The 20,074-nt window shown below is 41.5% G+C and overlaps 1 protein-coding gene across 1 annotated transcript in view; it reads right to left on the bottom strand.

The window, feature by feature from the left end:
• abr (ABR activator of RhoGEF and GTPase) overlaps positions 1-20,074 on the bottom strand; it is a 119,500-nt gene that overhangs the window by 49,054 nt on the left and 50,372 nt on the right. The window contains exons 14-15 of the mRNA XM_050040247.1: positions 11,596-11,693; positions 11,370-11,501 (exon numbers count right to left, since the gene is read on the bottom strand). Of these exons, the coding sequence (XP_049896204.1) occupies positions 11,370-11,501; positions 11,596-11,693 (230 nt within the window). The remainder of the gene's footprint in view (positions 1-11,369; positions 11,502-11,595; positions 11,694-20,074) is intronic.

Raw genomic sequence — 20,074 nt, 5'->3', positions numbered from 1 at the left:
ACTAATAAACAGCAGATAATGTAGCAGGCTGAAGTTATTGATATCATTTACAATGTATTAGCCCATCACCCATTTGTGTGTGTATGTATGTCTGGTTTGTCCCCAGGGGGGCTGAACACACACAGCAATGCCCCATCTGTTAATGTTGTTGACAGCTATGTGCATGTGTGTCTGTGTGCGTGTCTGTGTGGCCGCAGGGGGTGTGCAGGGTGGAAACATGACAGATCACAGCCCTAAATGACAGAGGGTGCAGAAACAAAATAAATGACACCATCTATTAGACAGTAATTTATATTAATACCTACACACTGAGGCATGAACACACACACACAGTCACACACAGACTCATTAAAACCAACTGAGCTCCATGGGCGAAATGAATACTACATGAAATACCAGCACCCTGCATGCCCCAGAGGCAAGACATTTCCAACATAAAATATAGAGGAAAAAATCAGTTGGGAGTCCTGGGCTCAGTTTCTACGAAAAGCAAATGGATGAAAAATATAATTTTGTTCCCACCAGACTTTATTCTGTGCTACACTGCTAAAATTTCATTTAGATGACGACAGTTGGAAATTGTTTATTAGCAATAATCCCTTGAGATGTTTTATCTCGTTTCCAATGCCATGATAACTTGGCTTTAACGGCACACAACTAAAACCTCAATGTAACATTTTCTGTTTCAGGGCTAACAAAGTGACTGCAACTTATTCTATCGTTCCTATTTTTTCAATTTTTTTTTATTTAACCACAAAAACCTCTTGAGATTAAAAGTCTCTCTTTCAAGAGTGTCCTGGCCAAGACAGGCAACAACAGAAGTTATAGACAGACAACATAGAACAAAAATACAGAATAAAAATATGCAGCTCTAAAACAGGCAAAATAAAACACAAAATAAGACTACAAAGAAAAGCCAAAAAGCATGTTAATATATACTAGAAATGAACCATAAAAACGGAAAAAACGGCAACTACACGATTACAAAAACCAGCTAAGACACACCGTGACATCGGCATACAGAAGATTGTGTACAAAAATCCTGCAACAGTGCTTTGAAACAGCCGAGAGGAACCAACGAGTGCGACTTTAAGTCCTTCTGTAGCAGACTCCACATATAAGGAGCTGTGTACAAAATCGCTCGCTTGTCAAACTCTATACATACCCTTGGTACAGACAATAAAAACATGTTCTATGAATGGAGAGCATAGCCATTTTCAATTTTAACGTACACACATAAATATGCCGGAAGAAGGCCAAGAAAAGCTTTGTCAACAAGAGAATGCCAATGAAAAGGTCTACGACATCTTTGACATCACAGAGGATCTTGAGAGCCACCTTGGGTCGGAGGTGAGTCGGCAGATAGTCTGCCACGACGAGTCCTCGTGTGAACAAGCCTATGAGCAAGTCACCCCTCGTCTGTGACTGGGACTGGATATCTGACATGCTAGAAAACTGGAGAAGTGTGACACGACTGACAAAGAGCATCAGCCAATGAGAGGTGGGATATGTTCCACGTCAACATGCAGGAGGATGGAAGAAATGTGAAGAGGACAATCCACAGGGTTGCCACTTGCCAGGTCCGCTTATTAGCTGCAACTTTGGGCTTGTTTCTAAAGTGGAGTTGCTTACTTGAGCTTGTTCTCTAAACGTCACCTTTCTCTATTATATCCGTCTAATAAGTTATTTAAACGCATGATAGTCACTTCTTTTGGGCTTGTTTCCATAGCCCTGGTTGCTTGTTTCTCTCCCAAGATCTGGCAACACTGACAAGCCAACAAGCAACAAAAACAATGGCGGCATCCACAGGATCACGGGGAGCACGTTGTGTTTGGACCCAGGCCCTGGAGGCAGATCCGATTCAACACTGGGAAGAATATCCATGCCTTTGTGATGTGTCGTCTCCAAGTTAAGAAACGTAGTTTGGTAACGCCACCGCGTTATCTGGGGCTCTGTCGGCAAGGGCTTGGTGGAGAAATCTTGGGGTGTGCACACAGGTCGTAACGCAGTTGGCGAGACTCCCGATGACAGAAACACGTCACCAGGTATGAACACTCAAAAGATTACGATAGTCTCTGCGACGCAAAATCAGGGTGAAAATCGTGTAATGTAAACTAGGCTTCAGTGGCCAAATCTGGAGGATAGTGAAGGCCAAGGTGGAAGAACAGGTTGGTGGTACAGCATTTGTTTGTGGTTATTGTTGATCTGCACTTCCTGCGGACTGGGGTGTCTATCAACACCCTGCTTTTGATGTGGAATTTAAAAAGTTCCACACTTGTGAGATCATTTTTTTGGGTTCAGTTAGAGTGTCTCGTTCTCATCAATCATCTCCTTCTACATGATTTTGCATGGCGGTTGTAGCCACACACTGTGGTAGTAGCCAGCTAGCTAGTTACTGTGCATGTGTCACGTCTAGGTGGGGTAGGGGCCTTTGGGGAAGGTGGTTAAGCAAGAACGCTAAGAAACTGAAATTACTGAAGACGCCCTGGATTATTTACACGATCATATGTGTATTATTAACATGATGTCAATATTTAACTTTTTTAAATATCACGCTAATCCTCAATGCTGGTATGCTCAGTGACATTTATATCAAATAATACGACAGACAAAATCAGGATATAATTCTCCAGAAGAAGCAGTAAAATTGATCTGTCACTCATAGATACATACACTATAAAATATAAAGAATCAGAAATATCTTAATTTTTAACTGCCGCTTTCTCATTCTGCTTACACATACTGTTACCGTCTTTCTAATGGCAGTTCCCTTAGTGTTTATACATACTGTACACATTACTAAATGCACTCCGCAGGCTGTATTTCATTGTCATGACAGCCTGATGTTGGCATGATGTTTGATCGAGCGCTGGGAGATTAGATCAGAGTTTGAGGCCAGCACTTTCTGTACTGGCTGAGTGCCACAGGTCCACAAGCTTCACCACTAATTCTCAAGACGGCCGGCCTGCTATTAGCTCCAAACAACGGCACTTTCACCAATAAACCCTTCACATGCTGTAGCATGTAAATGTCAAACTCTGCATCTAATGCTTCGTATGGAGGGAAGCGCTTTGACTCTTAAGTGGGAATGAGAGTGCAGATAGATGCTCGCCCTCAAACTTTACAACCCCTCTGCACCCGTAGTTTTACAGTAACTCCCAGCTAATGCGTGCACCCCCTGTCCAGCTCCTTGGCTTCGGTGAAGGAGCTACTGTAAAAGCTGCCAGGAACAAACAGCTTCATTGCCCCCTTTTCTCTTTTCGCTCCTAATGCCCAACTTCTCTGGCTCCCATCATCTCCGGGAAGAGGTTCAAAATGATCAGGTTACTCCTCATTGAGGCCCAGTAACACTGCTGCGGTGAGGACTGACATGCGCTCACCACAGAATAGAGAAAACAATAGAAGCACCCCCCAGTGTCGTGCAGAAGGGAGTGAAGGAGTGTTAGGGATGATGGGGGAGAAGGGGAAGGAGGAGGTTGGGAGGTTGAGGTGGTGTCTCTTTTCTGGGGACATCAATGAAGATGTTACATGACTAATGACGAAATAATAGAATGATCCGATGCGGCTGCAGCAATGACCTGCAGAAGGGCACTGCGGGGAACGTGTAGTTCCTCTATAGACACACAGTTTGAGATACACAACACTGTGAGGAGAACATTCTGTACAGCACCATGTCAGCCATCATCTCTTAAAGCTGGGGTAGGTAGAAATCTGGAAAGGGAAAAAATAATACGAATTTTAAAAAAGGTAGAATTTGAAAATGCACTCTCCACCTGCAGCTCCCCCCTCTGTCCTAAGCCCCTCCCACCAGACGACCATGAACATATGCACGTGCTTCAACTCAGTGTTTCCCATACATTGATTTATTTAATCTTATTTCACTGTAGAGTTGTAAGCAGCTTATTTGCTCAGCCCCTCTTTGCCTTGTCTCTTTATTTATCAGACAAATGTGACAAAATTAGCTACTGCTAGCAACCCAACTGTCTCTCCGCCTTGCTCTCCATCGCTGTGGACTGATTCCCCCGTAGGAGAATGGGCAGAAGAGACAGACGTTTGCTTGGTGGCTGTAGCTGCTCGAATTCAGCAGATGTCACAGCTGGCTGGTGGCCAACGGCAGCACCCGTTCTCACCTGTGTTACAGCAGCAACAGAAAGTTTGCTGATCCAGCAAATTGACACATTTTATTTCGTTTATTGTCAGGCTCTCTTTTTGATTTGAAGTCCATGTTCTTTTTATGGGTTGCTTTGCAGAGTTGGCAGTTGTTGCCAATGCTGGAATAGCAACTTACTCCACTATTGAATCAGGCTTTCACCGAAGGCAGGTGCACAAACATCCCCATTTATGGAACAGCCAAATGGACGCCCTCTTTCCTAAATGACCTGTGACTGGCCAAAGTTTCCCATCATGGGCTAAATTTTTCTAAAGCCTGAAAACAGAGCAGAGAGAAGGTGAAGAAGACTAGTGTTATATCAGACCACTTGGATTACAATATGCTCAGTTTATGATGGGATTTTTGCCCAGTGATGCCAAATTGAAACTGCCTACCCCAGCTTTAATTGACAGACCCTCAACAATGTGACTACAGCGATGTGCTGATTGCCTTTATGAAAGAGGTTTTCCAAATCAGACACTGTGGGGCCCCAGTCAGACAAAAATGAGACAACTGTGCTCCCCCAAAACATTCCTCAGTATTCTTTGTCTTATTTGGTTAGGCGGATAATCATTCCAGTGTTTCCCACAGAACTACAATCTATGTGGTGGGGTCGCTAACTGTCCTTTTCTTTTCTTTTCCTTTGCCTGTGTGTCCTTGTGTATTATTCTGGGTCCCTTCTCTATGTTAAGATGGTTTTGCGTCCCTGATATATAACGCAGGTGGTTCTCTTCTTTTTTTTTTCCCTCAGCAGAAGTTTGTGGAGTTGTGAGGGAAACCCTGCATCCTCAGTTTTGGAACTCGTTCCCATAATTAGGGAGCTTTGGGGGATGTAAATAGGAAGAGTGATGTTGCTATGGAGTCAATTAGTTAGCTGTGAGCCACAACTTGAGCCCCCATCTTTTAAGCCTTTGGCAAAAAGCATGCTGAATTATCTATTAGCAGCTCCTGCTTGCAGTGTATCCATTGATGTACAGACAGCTATCACTGGATTACTTTGATGCTTAAGAAAATTGGGCATGACGACTCTCAGGCAAGTTCTGGAGTTAAAAGGAGTGTCTTTTTTCAATGATTTCCATAAATCTAGAGCTTACTAGAGCTACCTACAGTGGAATTCTTTTCTCTGTCTTCCTCAACAATGCGACAGACTAAACGACTGAGAGTGCTGGTGGGTGTATGAAAGACAACACAGTCTTCCTCTGATAAGACAAGAAATAAAAGCCGTAAGAGGTGTGCCCAGGGGAGGCTGGGATGGGGTACACAAGGACCGGATTACCAGATGAAAGCATAGCTGACGCTGGGTGATATGATGCGTTCCTGCTCTATAAAGCACCAGGGCTGTTAACCTAAACAGTTACATAACTGGTCCTCTGAAGACAAGTACTGCAAGCTACAGCTCACACATAAGGGTCACTTGGGAGAACTTGCACAGTGTATGAGGCAGACCAGGAGATGGTTTGCTCTTTCCACTCCTGGCAACCAGACTTTTATGAAGCATCACACAGGCAATGGACAAAGTCTGATCATGAATAGTTTGTAATTAACAGAACATTCATCTCTTCACTGGAGCTTTCAAAACCTCATGTCAACGTCAACAGCAAAAATAATCTGTGATTGTAAGTGAGGTCACACCATGTGTACAGAAAGTTTGTTTAGCCAGCGGACAATCAATGCTTACAGAGCAAAAATATCCCAACAGCATGCCAAAGAAACAACACACTGGAGGCAGCGCTTTTCTTTAACTGGCAACTTACGGAGCTGATACTGATCAATTTTCCAAATCGCATAATCAGAGACATTTAAGATTCCATTTGTGTTGCCAGTTTGAGAGACAGGGGGAGAAAACCCCTGACACTGTTGCCATTTAATGGAGGATTAGCAACGTGACCTCAGAGATCAGAGGTTATCTGCTCGGGGGACGTCTGTTGGGTGAAGGGCTGGAAATAAATGGTGGTATTTTCCCCCGTGGACGAGCAACTCAATCAAGTTAACATGAGTGTGCTGCTGTTGGCTTTCTCTGATGCTTTACCTTTACTGTGTTTGTGGGTGTGTGCATGTGCTCACTGGTGGACAGGATACTGAACCTCCTGCACATAAAGGCACAGCGTTTACAGAAAATACTGCACTAAGGTACAGTTTATTTGATTTTCATTATGTTATATTTTTGTTGTATTTTTTCTAAATTATGTTAGCTTAGCTTTTGTTATTGTTTGTTTTTCTCTTTATGTTAAGAGGAGGCCTGTTGTATAAGCTTGTGGCTTCTTGACCTCTCCTGACACATTCCATGTTTTTCATTATCTGGATTTACTGCAATCTTATGTGTGTGCAAATAAAATAAAAAAATAAAATAAAAATAAAATAAAAATATTTATCAAAATAAAATGAAATAAAATAAAAATAAATAAATAGAATAATATAGAAGTATTTATAAAAATAAAATAAAATTAAGAATAAAATAAAGATATTTACAAAATAAAAATAAAATAGAAATATTTATAAAAATAAAATAAAATTCTACATGTTATTTATTTTATCATTACTTTCTGTTTTATTTTTTATTTATGTTAGCCAAGTTTTTTTTGTTTTTTTTGCTTTCTTGTTTTTATTTTATTTTTATTTGAGTGCAGGTCCATTGTATCAACCTGCGGCCTCTTGACCTTTCCTGACATATATCTTGTATTTTATTATTTGGATTTTATGTAGTCTTATGTGTGTGCAAAAAAATAAATAAAAATCATTTAAATAATAAAACCCCTCAGGTTTCCTTTTCACTATCAAAATAAAACCTCTGGCCCGATTCATAACATCTTCTGATGACACAAGCGATCAACTTTCTCATCAGTAACAAAGCGAAGTAACAGCAGTGGGCAAAAAAAAAAAAAGAAAGCAAACTTCCAGCCCAATATGCCCATTTACGGTCAGTCAGTGTTCCGCGAGCTTGTTAAATAAATCAGAGGGTCTCCAGAGAGGAAAGCAAAACATTGGAGGCTCCTTCTAAACTCAGCTTCACCAGGAAAGCAAACAGTTTGGGTCCAAGTGAAAGTCTCTTTAGGTATGCACTCTGGACTGTAGAGCCGACTCATGTCCCTCTGGCTAACGCTTTGCAAAACTGGAACAATACTTAGGTACTATCTGCCTTATGTGATCAAACATCAGCCCCACAATGTCTCCAAACCAATATTGAGGATTTCATCATATTTTAGTGACAATAAACTAAACATAGAAAATCATTTTATGGCTCATGGATTTTTCATCCTTGCGCACAGAGCCGGTAGAAGAGGGCAACAAATGACATCAGCATTCATTTATGGTGAAGATACACATCAATAGGCTGGCTGTATGTTGATTGATGGTGACGATATCCATAGTAAAAGTCTCTTTGAAAAAGTGTATTTCTCAGTTTTACCACCAAAAATCAATCAATGCCTTTTGACATCACTGATAATGAATTAATCTGTTGATCATTTTCTCAATATTTACACTAATTGTTTTATCTATTAAATGTCAGAAAATAGTGGAAAATGCCAGTTATAACTTCCCACATCCCAAGGTGACTTTCACATAGACGCTTGTATTTTTGCTTCACAATTTACAAAACTGATTATTTGATTTTCATAAAAGTTGCCAATTGATTGAAGTAATTTATTAAATCGACTAATCGCTGCAGCTCTGCACAGTTGATACAATAAGTGGAGACGGTTTCTCTGTTCTCAAAATCAAAATCCTTTCTCCACCAGCTACTGTACACATCCCCCTCTACAGTACATTCCCACCCTCTCAGACTCTGGGATAGAACATGCCATTCTCTCTCTCCCTCTCTATTTCTATCCCCCCCTCTCTGTTTCCCCCTGCTCGCAGTGAGCCACAGAACATGTGGTGTATTTATTTGTTTTTTTGGCTGTTGTTGGCTTGAGGTGGATGTTCCCAGCAGCAGCAGCGTTTGTCTCTCTAACTGGCAGCCATACCAGAATGGGTGGGTTTTACTGTCATATAAGACGCAGTGATGAACGATTGATGAACCAGTGTATTGAATGTGGAGAGATGGGATAGACCCCTTTAATAGAGAAGAGGGAATTAAATAGTAGGGCTGTACCGAATAGTTTGAAGCTTCATTCACAGCACTGACATTCAAATTCTAAATCAACATTTGAATGCTGCGTAGTTTGTTTTTTGTCCTTGCATGTCGATTCCCTCTGTTTAAACCTGTTAGTTCTGCACAGTTGCAGATCAAGATTAGGCTACACTAATATTACTATTACAGTATTATACTATTTGTTGAATGAGGTTCCAGTGGTGGCTGCGTGGGATTGTTTCCAACTCGTGTGATCCAAACACTTCCCATAACTCCAGAGTGCTGTCCATGAAAATCATTTCAGAAATTTACAACACGTTTTCATTGAACTAAATATTCTGCTTCAATCCATATTTGTTTGCTTTTGGGCTCAGATTCAGAATACTTTACGGATCCCCCGGTGGAAATTGGAAGACATTACGGTTGCTTTTAACTATTTAGATATAGAAAATGAAAGTAGTATGCAAGACAAAATGTGCCTCATGCTTCAGTACAACACAATGCATACATATAAATATAAAAATATAGGGAAAGTATAAGAAAATATAAAAACATAAGAAGAGATACTTTGTGTAAAAAACAGAATTTTTGATCTTGCTTTTGTTTGCTCTCCAGACTGCCGCATACAAAGGGAGGCACGTACCTGTATTGACGGGGCGGTCCAACAACAATCTTACAGCCCCATAACTTATATTCATTCACTGAAGATGTGGATTCAATTAAAAAAAGACTAACTCATCTAATCCAATGAATCTCTTTATTCAACTTGAGGATTTGTTTGGTGATGGCGTCATTCATAAAATATGACAACAAACATTTGAAGTTTCATTCAAAAAACCTAAAGAGAAGCTTCAAATATTAAACAAGCGTGAATTTGCAATAGCTGCGACCATGTACAGGCATGCATCAATGTGGTGGCCCTTTTTGCTAATTGGCGTAAACAGCCAATCAGCTGTCCTTTGGCTCACGACCAATCTATCTCCACAACAAATTTCAGCCTCTTAAGGCAAAAAGTGTGGCTGCCAAAGGGTGGGGAACTTTATGTGGACTGACCAATCAATCAATCAATCAATCAATCAATCAATCAATCAATCGAAAGAGCGAGCTATTAGAGCTGCTGGTCACAGCTAAAAATGACATTCTGTACAGCCCTGTTAAACAGTCTTCAAAAATTCTGCCTTAAATAAAAGGCAAAGTAACCAACTAACTATTCTTTTTATTGTGAAGAAGTCCTTGGTCCTCCTGCTCTACAGTAACAATCTATCAACAAACATAGCCACAATCGTGCACACATAGATGCATGTGCACAATCACTTTTTTTAAATCATCTGATAGGTCAGACAATCTTTCATGAAGAGTCGACTCCTGACCCAAATAACCTAATCAAACAGCCTAGGCAAGGTTTAATTATTTTCTACCACACTGCACTCAGAAGTAAAGACGGACTGGTAACTATCCACAGATATAAATCATCTCCATACAGTAGATTCATTATTTTAGAAACATCCAAGGTCACAGTATACGAACAAATCCAATGCCACATTAGGATGCGTGTGGAAAAGCACGCCTGTGTGGTGCACACTCACTCTCCTTCCCATTTGCTCTCCAGAGGAAATCAAAGGCAACATTCAAGGACACAAATCATCAAACTGAGTGAGGAAGGTGGTGGTGACAAACAGGAAATGCTACAACACAAATTTGTGGTGGGTGTTTTTCTTTTTTTTTCATTCAAAGACAGTTTGAAAGAAGAGAAAAGAAGAGAAACAACATACCCACCAAAGAACATCAGATTTAGAAGATATTTTTGAGATACATCCTCTGCCCCACTTTCTCTCTATGTTAGACAGGAGATCTGTATCCCCAGTGCAACTTGTCACTGATACTGCTTTTACCTGCGACTACAAATGTTGTTGTATGTGCAGCAGCAAGAAACACATTTTGGAAAGATTTAATTGATGTAAACCTTCTGTACAAGGGTCTCTAAGGGTGGAGAATTGATCAGTCGACCAGTTTGTGGTCAGCTGGATCAGAGCTGATCAGATCAGATCAGATCAGATCAGATCCGTGGATTAGAGGAGCAGCTGCTGCAGAGGCGAGTGAAAGCAACCTTTTAGACCAAGCACTGGACCATGGGATGTGCTTTTTCCTTGAGAACGCAGCGGTATCTAACGTATGTGAGTGTGCTGCCTTTCTGCGCTCCAAGCATGTGGAATTACTGAACAGTATACATACTCAAACAGTCCAATGAACAGTCCAGCACCAAATGTAGAATGTCAATATGCAGCAGAGACTGTTGATGTTGCGGGAGGCCGCCAGAACTAATGAATGTGTGGAGAACCCTGCGTACAGTGATGGTGTGGTTACATGGCCGTCTGTTTTGCCTTCCCAGCTGCAGCACTCTTCCTCAGTTCTGGTCCAATTTAAAAACTGTTGCTCCCATTAGACACAGAAACTTGGAAAAACAGGGTCCAGGTTGAAAATGACCAAAGTTTCCCTTCAAGTTTGGTGAGTTAAAGTATCAGAAGCAGGTTCGAAAATAAACTGCTACAGGCTCACCTCTGGCACTGACACCTGCGTCACTTGAGAGAAACATGAGGACATTAACTGATGATAAGAGCGACTACACCCTCAGATCTGACCCAAGCTCACAAGGCGAAGCTCTGTCGATTGCAGAGGAGGAAACTGCAACAGTAGCACTTGGACTGAATTGCAGGGAAAATGACAGGAGTCAAGCTTCACTTGACCAAACAGATTTTCCTAGGAAGTTCTGGAAAAATGGAAATATGACTCCTCTGCTTATGCAAAACCTAAACAAGGATGCAGAGCGGTGAGCGGCATTTTGCCTAAATCCCAAGAAACCACAGATCCGACTGCGCAGGCAGGATCTAGTTAACAAGACTGAGAGGGAGTTTTACAGGAACATTTCTCACAAGACAGGGGGAACCCCCCTTAAATAAACTCCCTTTCAGACTATTAATCCAACCAGCGTCATTAGAAGCCACCACGACAAAACCACTCCATTGTGCATAGGGGCTAGACGGCTAATTAAATGAGTCACATGTTGGGAAATATCCCCGAGAGGACACAGACGTCTCTCTTTGTGTATGGCTTGTTTCTGTGATGGCCTGTCAGCAGCCGCTCTCTCACCTGGACTTGTCCTTTTCCCATGATCTTGTCCACAATCTCGTTGTCATCCTTATTCAGCATGCTTTTGTCATAACACTTCTCATAGCACAGGATCCGCAGGTACTGGGAGCCCTCCAGCTCAATCTCAAACTCCTACACAACGACACAGAGAGAGATGAGGAGATTAGAACATTTTTATTGCAGTAGTGACAGTAGCAATGTAGAGTAAAAGGTCTGTGTGACAGACTTCGTTCCACTGAGGCTCTGTGGTGTCTCTGAAGACGCGGGTCTTGGCCTTGCTGACAAAGTATCCAAAGGAGTCCACTTCAAGGGTGCAGTATAGATCTAGAAGGAGACACAGAAGGTAGACAGATCCATCAAGAAAACTGACCACTAAAAAACATTTAGGCTTGTGACATGCGTGTAATTTTATGAGAAATAATAACTGTGTTTCTGAAACATATGCTTTGTGATACCGGAGTGAAACGATACACATCTGTCAATCACAGTTTTATCATCTTGTAGTAAAAGTCCAGCCATTATAACAGACTTTTAGTGGGTAATGATGTCATTGTTTGGAGATAATGTCTTTTCATTAAAGTCAAACATAATTATAGGTCACTTGTATGTCTTGTTAATTAGTTTCTTGACACTTAAAGCAAAAACAGACAAATACTGATCCAGCTTTGGCAAATGCAGCACAGAAGTACTTTCATTCAGTTGGCTGCACCACTCTTTAGATCAGGGCTGCAACGGTATGAGATAACCGTACGAGAACAGTCTCAGAAAATATTGTGGTTTCACAGTATCACTCTATTACAGAATTTATATTTTTATCAGACTGACTGACCCTTAAAGGAATGAAAACAAAAGGTTTTTTGTTGGTTGAACAAATGTTTTATCACAATAATTGAAAGTAAAAAGCCTCCCCTTTGAAAACAGAGATTCTCTGTCCAGTTGCATTTTTTCCCCAATATCGTAGGTAAGCAAATGTACACAATATGATAACTGTTGACTTTTTTATCACGGTATACCTTCAAACCGGTATACCCCTGCAACCCTACACTAGATTAGTGTATTTGTAAGACACATAAGTTTAGAGCTGAAACAATAAGTTGATTAGTTTAGGTTGCCATTGGCAATCATGTTGAGAAATTGGCAGCCTTTGGTTGCCATCACTGGCTACCACTTTTTAACATATAAAAAATAGGGACAGCAAAACATGCACTACATTTAACTGGGACAGATGGTAGGTCACCTATCATATATCTCGCCTCCCTCCACTGGTTGCCAGTTAACTTCAGACATGGTTTAGTCCCCAGTTATAAAACTAAACTTCTGACTACTTATGCTCCAAGTCGTGACCTGAGATCCTCAAGCCTACCCTCGCTAGTCGTCCCTTGATTGAGGTTGGTGACTAAAGGTGACCGGGCCTTTGCCATCAAGGCGCTGAGGCTCGGGAATTCTCTGCCTGAATTCTCTCCCTTCTTTTGTTCTATTGTTGCCTCTATACACACTATTTATTCAGCTCTTCTTAAATACTGTATTGTTATCATTGTGTTATTTATGTTTAAAGGCTTTATTACGATACCCAGTAAAAAAAATTGTAGCTTTGTTTTCTTCAGTAAAAAAGAAGAAAATTGGGTCAGATCTGATACCCAACACAGATCCATTTACGCAAGTACATGCACCAATGCAAGTGCAACATTGTCTGGTTATGGTCCTGACTATAACAGTGACATTTAAATAAAAAACTGAGTGAATCTGAATTTGGGGTGCACGTTTTGCTATTTGCAACGTGGCAACCGTTACTGTTGAGCCATGTAATACATTTTTGAATTAATCGTTCCTCATTCTCAAGAGGAAATGCTTGAAAGTTGAATTTCTAAAGGTCTTCACAATGACAGTGAGTGAGTGTCTGATTGTGGTATCAGATTTGTAATGAATGTGCACTTAAAAGTTAAAAAGGTTACATTCCATCAAAGTGAACAAGCTCTTTAAATTGTCAATAAGTTGTAGTCTGACGCACATCAATCTCCTGCCTGTGTACACATCATTTAGCACCAGCAGACCCTCATACCACAGCCGCCGCTCCCCTGGGATCAGCTCACACTGAGTTCTTCCACGGAGCAATTAAGGCTGTTAATGTGTTTCTTTAAATGCTGCTGCCTGTGGCGGTTCCTGCAGACCTCGCTGCCGGCTGTCTGTAAAGTGTCAATAGTACGTCCCGCAGCCTGGACCTGGTCCCTGGGGTTAACCTCCATCTGACAGCATGATGGATGGATGCACTGCTCGACCTTTCACCAGGAGAGTCACCACGATTAGGTGAGGGAGCCAAAGATAGCGGCGGGGGAGCTGGTTGAATCTCATATGCATATTGCAGAATGACAGAGAATATGTTTACACTGCAACATCAGAAACAACAGCCTGACCGGAGCCTTGGTTAACACCATGGAGAGATACAAAGCATTCCACCTGGGTGAGCCAGGACACATATGTGGCCATATAACAATCACTAACAGGACTGTACAGTAAAATGGAGTCTCATTCCATCTGGTTTCATTCCTGCTTTGTTTGTTTTCTCAGCATCCTGAAAGGCTCTGACATAATTACTCCCAATGAGGAAGAGATTAGTGCTGCTGGTACGCGGGAAGTCCAGCGGAGAGGAATTCAGTGTGACCATCTGGGGGATATTCATAAAAATGAGGCAGTTATGGTACGCTTCCGCTACATACCGAAGCATAAAAGCTGGAAGGCTGCCACCTCTGCTTTGATGTCTGCCATCCCAAAAACACAAACTACCTGACAGATGGGGGAAGGTTTGGGGTGATGTTTTTGACATATCAAAACTAGGGTTGTAACAGTTGTGCCAAACTGTCACGGCACAGAGGTTTGGTGTATCCAACCACATGCAGAATACACAGTATGTAGGCCTATGAAAGCAATGTGGAACCAATGGTCACAAGTGCGAGTTCCACTATGCTATCAGCAACATATGATGTTAGCACAACAAAGCCTCCAGGAACAGCACTGGGCTTCGAAGCCAATTTGACATAGTGGCCAAACTGTGTAACTACAACTTCTGGGTCCATCACGTGATGCCATGTGGTCCAGGGAGATGTTTTCCCATAAATTTATATTATGAAAAAGACATCTGTAAATTAGTGGAGATGTTTTTGAGCGTCACAACCCCTACAAAATGACTTCTTTCACTAATGGGAATTGATCCATTCGGTCTGATAACATTTTGAAAGTCTAGAAGAGCTGCACAATTACATGATCTAATCCCCATTCAAGATACCGAAGGGCTAATCCCAAAGTTTGCTGCTCTGCTGGCGGAGTCTCTAGTGCGCCTACTCTATGGGCCGAAGGATGAACATGGCCCCTACACCAAAGCTGTATCCAGTTCCAGTACACATCCATGAGCACTACAAGCTGCTGAGCGTTAGTAGGTCACACTTTAGTGAGCACAAATGAAATGCCAGAGCAAGAAGATATGCCTGCAGGTTCCCAGTCAGCTACAACAGCAACAGGGGGAGAGAGTCGTCAATGGAAACACATCCAAAATGCTAATGCACATTGAACAGCATCACCTTTTTTGCCGATCAGTGGGACAAGGAATAAACAAACTAGAGACCAACTCCTTATCCCGACCGCTTTAAAGCAGCCTTTCGACACAAAAGCAGAACAACACTGAAGCATTTGGCATAACACTGACAAACAGCCAAGGTGGAACTACTTGTAACACTCCTCTTACTGTACTGGTTTAAGCTAGAAGGGCTGAAAACCTATTGTGTTTGTGTTGTTTTTTTCCCCTTAACATTTGTGCAAATTCTTGTGTGATGGCACATTGTAGAGACATGAAATCTTCATTAATGACTGGATGTTGTGACCAAATACTGCCCATAAAATACGATCAGAATCGGCCTATTGGGGGGCGCACATCCCTCACTCCACAAGTCCGAGTGGCGTGAAATTCAACACAGACGTACAGCTTAATGTACTCTACAAAGACGGCTCAAGAACGCGTCTGACTAGATTTTCCGCCATTTTAAGATTGCTCAAAGGGGGGCGCCAAAAGTTCCAAATAGGTGCACTAGCCTGGCACAAAACTTAGCCATAAATCAATGACAGTTTGTCCAAACGTCACTAAACTTGGTGATATTTACTTCAAAAGGTAATCTTGGACATGTTGAGACTACAAGAAGCACAGCTATAAAGAAAATGTGAGAAATGGACGCTATACAAGACTCAAAATGACGACACTGGACTGGAATAATATTCAATAGACACACTAATCCTTAAGGCTGTAAAAATGTGTGTTTACTGAAGCAGTTTTTGTTTTGTCAGCTCTTATTATTTTTCAATTATTTAATTATTTTATTATGCTGTTGTAACCGACATGTCAATGTCACAAAAATTGTTCTAATAAAGATTTAAGTGAAGAAAAGGGAACTTTAAAGGGTCTTGATCCATCGCAGCTTTCGACTTCTAACAGTCCGTGTTGGCTTAAACAACTGACTCACCACATGTCGCTATGTTTGTATTTATTTTCTATTTTCAGTTTCAACCAGACTTCTGTGTCCCGTTACACTCCTAATCAAAACTGATTCAGCTAGTTTACACAGGGATGCAAATCAGTTTAGCACTGTTTTGTGAATACAAAACAGCTGTTGGTTGTGTTCAATTTAGAAAGAAAAAGTACCGGTAGTCAGGGCATTTGTTTGAGACACTACAGTGATTCAAACTGCTCTTTTCATCTAGCCGCAGAGAAGAAGAGAGTGTATTCATAGTCCTGAGCAGCTCCCACTTTTCTCTGGAAGCTTATTTCCTCTCCATGTGAAATGGGTTTCAACCTAAAATTCAAACAAGGCCAGGGAGAGCATATTTAGAGACTTTTTGTGTCCTCGCAGTGGATCCAGGAGGGCTCTGAGAAGTAGGACAGACTAAAAGAGGCCTGGAACTCCATATGTTTTTATTTTCCTGGCAGGTCACCACCAGGCACAGGGTATGAGGGGGATAAATTGGTCAGCATGGGGGCTCTGACCCTAAATGCAGGGGTTAATGAATACCATCCTCTTCCATCTCAATTAACTGAGCACTGCAGCGCTTGTGGTGCATGTGTGTTTTTATACAGGAGGCTAATCTTTGCCTGGGGCTGTGTTGAGTGCTGGGTCAAACCGTGGGTTCACAGAAATGGGAGACAAGTGATAATCAGTTAAACTAAACGGTGTCTCTACAGCTGCAAGTGGCAGTCACCAGGATAAGAAATCTGTTTGTATGTTTTGTTTGAAGGCTTCAGGAGAAAATAGTCTTCTGAGAGAACAAAATGAGGAGAGAACAGGCATAACTTAATTGTTTTCATAGAATCCAGAAGGAGAAAACTAATAAAAGCATGGCAGATAATGAATGGGAATGCATGCAGCCATGGCTGGATTAGATTACATGCAGTCATGAGAGCACGTGAACACTAACAGCACTGTTTCGTCTGTAATTTTTATGGGAACAGTGGCGACTGATGAAAGATTTGGTCCTGATTTATGAGTAAAAAAGTACCGTAAGACTAAAAATAAATAAATATAACTTTCTTTTGTCCGGTAGCAACTGCACTATTATTCCATTATTAGTTATATACAGTACATCACATGTGAATTAAGTTCAGCGTGGGCGCCCGTCTGGGGGTCAGGGGTGTTTGCGCTGGGGGCCCACCCGAGGGGACGGGCTGGGCCGAGGCGACTCTGAGCATAGGGCGGCCCCACACTGGCAGTGGGGCCCCTCTCAACGCGGCTGCAAGGGTTCGAGAAACGTCGTGTTTGCCGGAGCTTCCACCACCTGCGTGGGCGGGGAGGTTCGGGGGAGAACCACCGACCCGGTGGCGGGCTCCGTCGTGGGACACCTGGGGCAGCACGGTGATGCAGTGGTTAGCATTGTGGCCTCACAGCAAGAGGGTTCCTGGTTCGAACCCAGGGTGGAGGGTTCTCTGGGTACTCAGGCTCCAAAGACATGCAGGTTAATTGGTGACTCTAAATTGCCCGTAGGTGTGAATGGTTGTCTGTCTCTATGTGTCAGCCCTGTGATAGTCTGGTGATGTACCCCTCCTCTCGCCCAATGTCAGCTGGGATAGTCTCCAGCCCCCCCTGTGACCCTCAAGAGGATCAGCGGTTATACATATATATACACACACACACACACACACACACACACCACAGTTATTAATATCTCTATCTAGAGATAAAGAGGTATAGAGGTATTTACCTGCAGTATATATACACCTACTTGTCCGGGCAATGAAACACCGACACTGAACACTGAACTACTACTGATTCATGTATGACCTAAAAAACACAACTGTGAAATATATAAGTGTAGCAGCTCAATCTAGATCTGCACACACTCTTTCTAGCACAGACAACTTCAGTTTGTTGCAGCAGCTGTTGAATACATATCGAGGGAACAATGCACAGTGTCACTTGTTGACACTCACACAAACTCAAAAATAAACCCAAGAACAAAGTGAACATGTTTTGCACCTCTCTACTAGGTCATGTTTTCGACTCATTTTTTATTCTAACAGAGTTTTGGGGAGATGCTCGACTCCCAGCTCCCTCCTCTGTGACCCAGTTTGACTACTTTGCCCTGGGCTGAATTTAAAGCCCTTTCCCACTGGGGGGGATCGCTGTGACACAAATAACACAGCTCCAATAAAATATTCTGGTACATGCTTCTGTGAGTTTTCAATCAAATCAGGAACAATTAGAGGCTATTGTTGATGATTACATGTCTACTTAATAATCTGAACCACTGAATAATGATAGCTAATTCCACTCATTACACTTTGAAATTCTGATATGATAATAATTACCACATGGAACAACAAGAGCACACACTGTACGCACACTATTATGCAAAAGAGCAGCAAATTGCTCCAAAACTCTTGTAAAGAACGCACGGTATGCTTTAAGTAGAGACAGTGAAGGAGACATTGACATTGCAAGGGAAACCACAGTGAACCTCTAACACACACAGGCTCAACTACACAACATCTACTGTACGTAACAAGTAACATTTGATCCCATCATTAAGCTACATCTGGAGGAAACTGTGTAATTTCAGCGATTTGTGGTTTCATATAGGGCTGTTTTCAAAACAGAAATGAGAGAAATGGGAAATTCTGCCAGTGCTGGACGGGTTTCATAAAGAGGACTCTACAGTGTTATTAACAAATATTACAAACATCCATCTATCTCTGAAAGGAGTAAAAAAAACACACTGCTGCTACGACTGTCTCCCAACTCTAACCTTCAATGCAATTAGAATTTAGATATTTCAATGTTTATCGGACACTGAGGATGAGATACCTCTCAAGATAAGATTTTATTTATCCTGGGGGAAATTGCTGCAGCAGTTGCAACTAGAATTTTCGCTCTGCGGTTCAAACTGCCGTCCATGTCTGTGAAAATATGGATAGTTCACACACATCTTCCCCACAACAGCACAGAAGATCTATACAGTCAGCACAGTTTCAAGGTGAGCACCAAAGATTAGTGTCACCAATTTATTATCTGACCAAATGTCTGTTTATGATGGTGAGTAATGGTCGGAAAAGTGTTATTGCAAAACATTATGATGTTGCAGTGAAGTTGACCTTTTGGATATTAAACGTCACTTCAGTGTTTTATCCTATCAGACAATTTTGCCATAAATAGTGTAATACTTCTTAAGTGATGGACAAAAACATATTTTGTGAGGTCACTGTGGCCTTTGACTAACAAAATCTAATCTGTTCATTCTAAAGTCCAAGTGAACGTTTGTGCCAAATTTAAAGAAATTTCCCCCTGGTGTTCTTGAGATACTGCATTCACAAAGATGAGACAGAAGAGAGCATAGTGACCTTGACCTTTGACCTATGAACACCAAAATCTAATCAGTATATTTTTGCATCCAAGAGGACGTTTGCGGCAAATTTAAAGAAATTCCGTCAAGGCGATCTTGAGATAAAGACTAAAATAACGTAACAGTAGATGCAAAATACAGCACTAGAACTTGAAGTTGAAAACCAAAACTCAAAATATGATGTTTGATCTCGATCTGCCAAAAGTAAACCAACTTTCAAAGAATGTATCACGACTTTAAACCAGATGATGGAAGGCTTGAAGTGATTAATAATGCAACACAAGACAATTTAATAGTTTACTGGAAAAATTGAAATGCAGCATGTGGGTAAAAGTAAAAAGTTTATGTTCATTAAAAGAATTAACTGCATGATAATAGTGCCAGTACAGTTTTATATTAAAGTTTAACTGATGCTGAACAGCTGTAGTGGTGAATAAAAAGTTGCTCATCTCAGCATCCTGGGCGCAGCCAGTAGACTCCCACATATAAATGCTTAACTACCCACACATGCACATATACACCCACACTCAAACACACACATATAAAACACAGCCATCCACACAGCAAATTCCTAACCTAAAAACACAGGTGCAGCAGCATGTGACTTTATGACAGAGCAACGCTTTGAACACAGCTGCATTTAAGAACTCAGTGATGTAGGAGTGTGTTGTGTAAACTGAACTGAAGCATACTTTTGAATTAATCATGAACTGTTAATATTGTCTTTTCCGTCTCTCAAATATAGGGTTGTACCTAAGGTCATTTTTTACATTCGAAGCTTCTATTGGGGTGTTCGAATAAAGCTCAAAATGTTTGTCATCATATTTTATGAT

This window comes from Epinephelus moara, chromosome 3, assembly GCF_006386435.1.
Source record: "Epinephelus moara isolate mb chromosome 3, YSFRI_EMoa_1.0, whole genome shotgun sequence".
NCBI classification, from domain to species: domain Eukaryota; kingdom Metazoa; phylum Chordata; class Actinopteri; order Perciformes; family Serranidae; genus Epinephelus; species Epinephelus moara.
The sequence above is the reverse complement of the archived record's forward strand: the minus strand, read 5'-3'. Positions and strand labels throughout refer to the sequence as shown.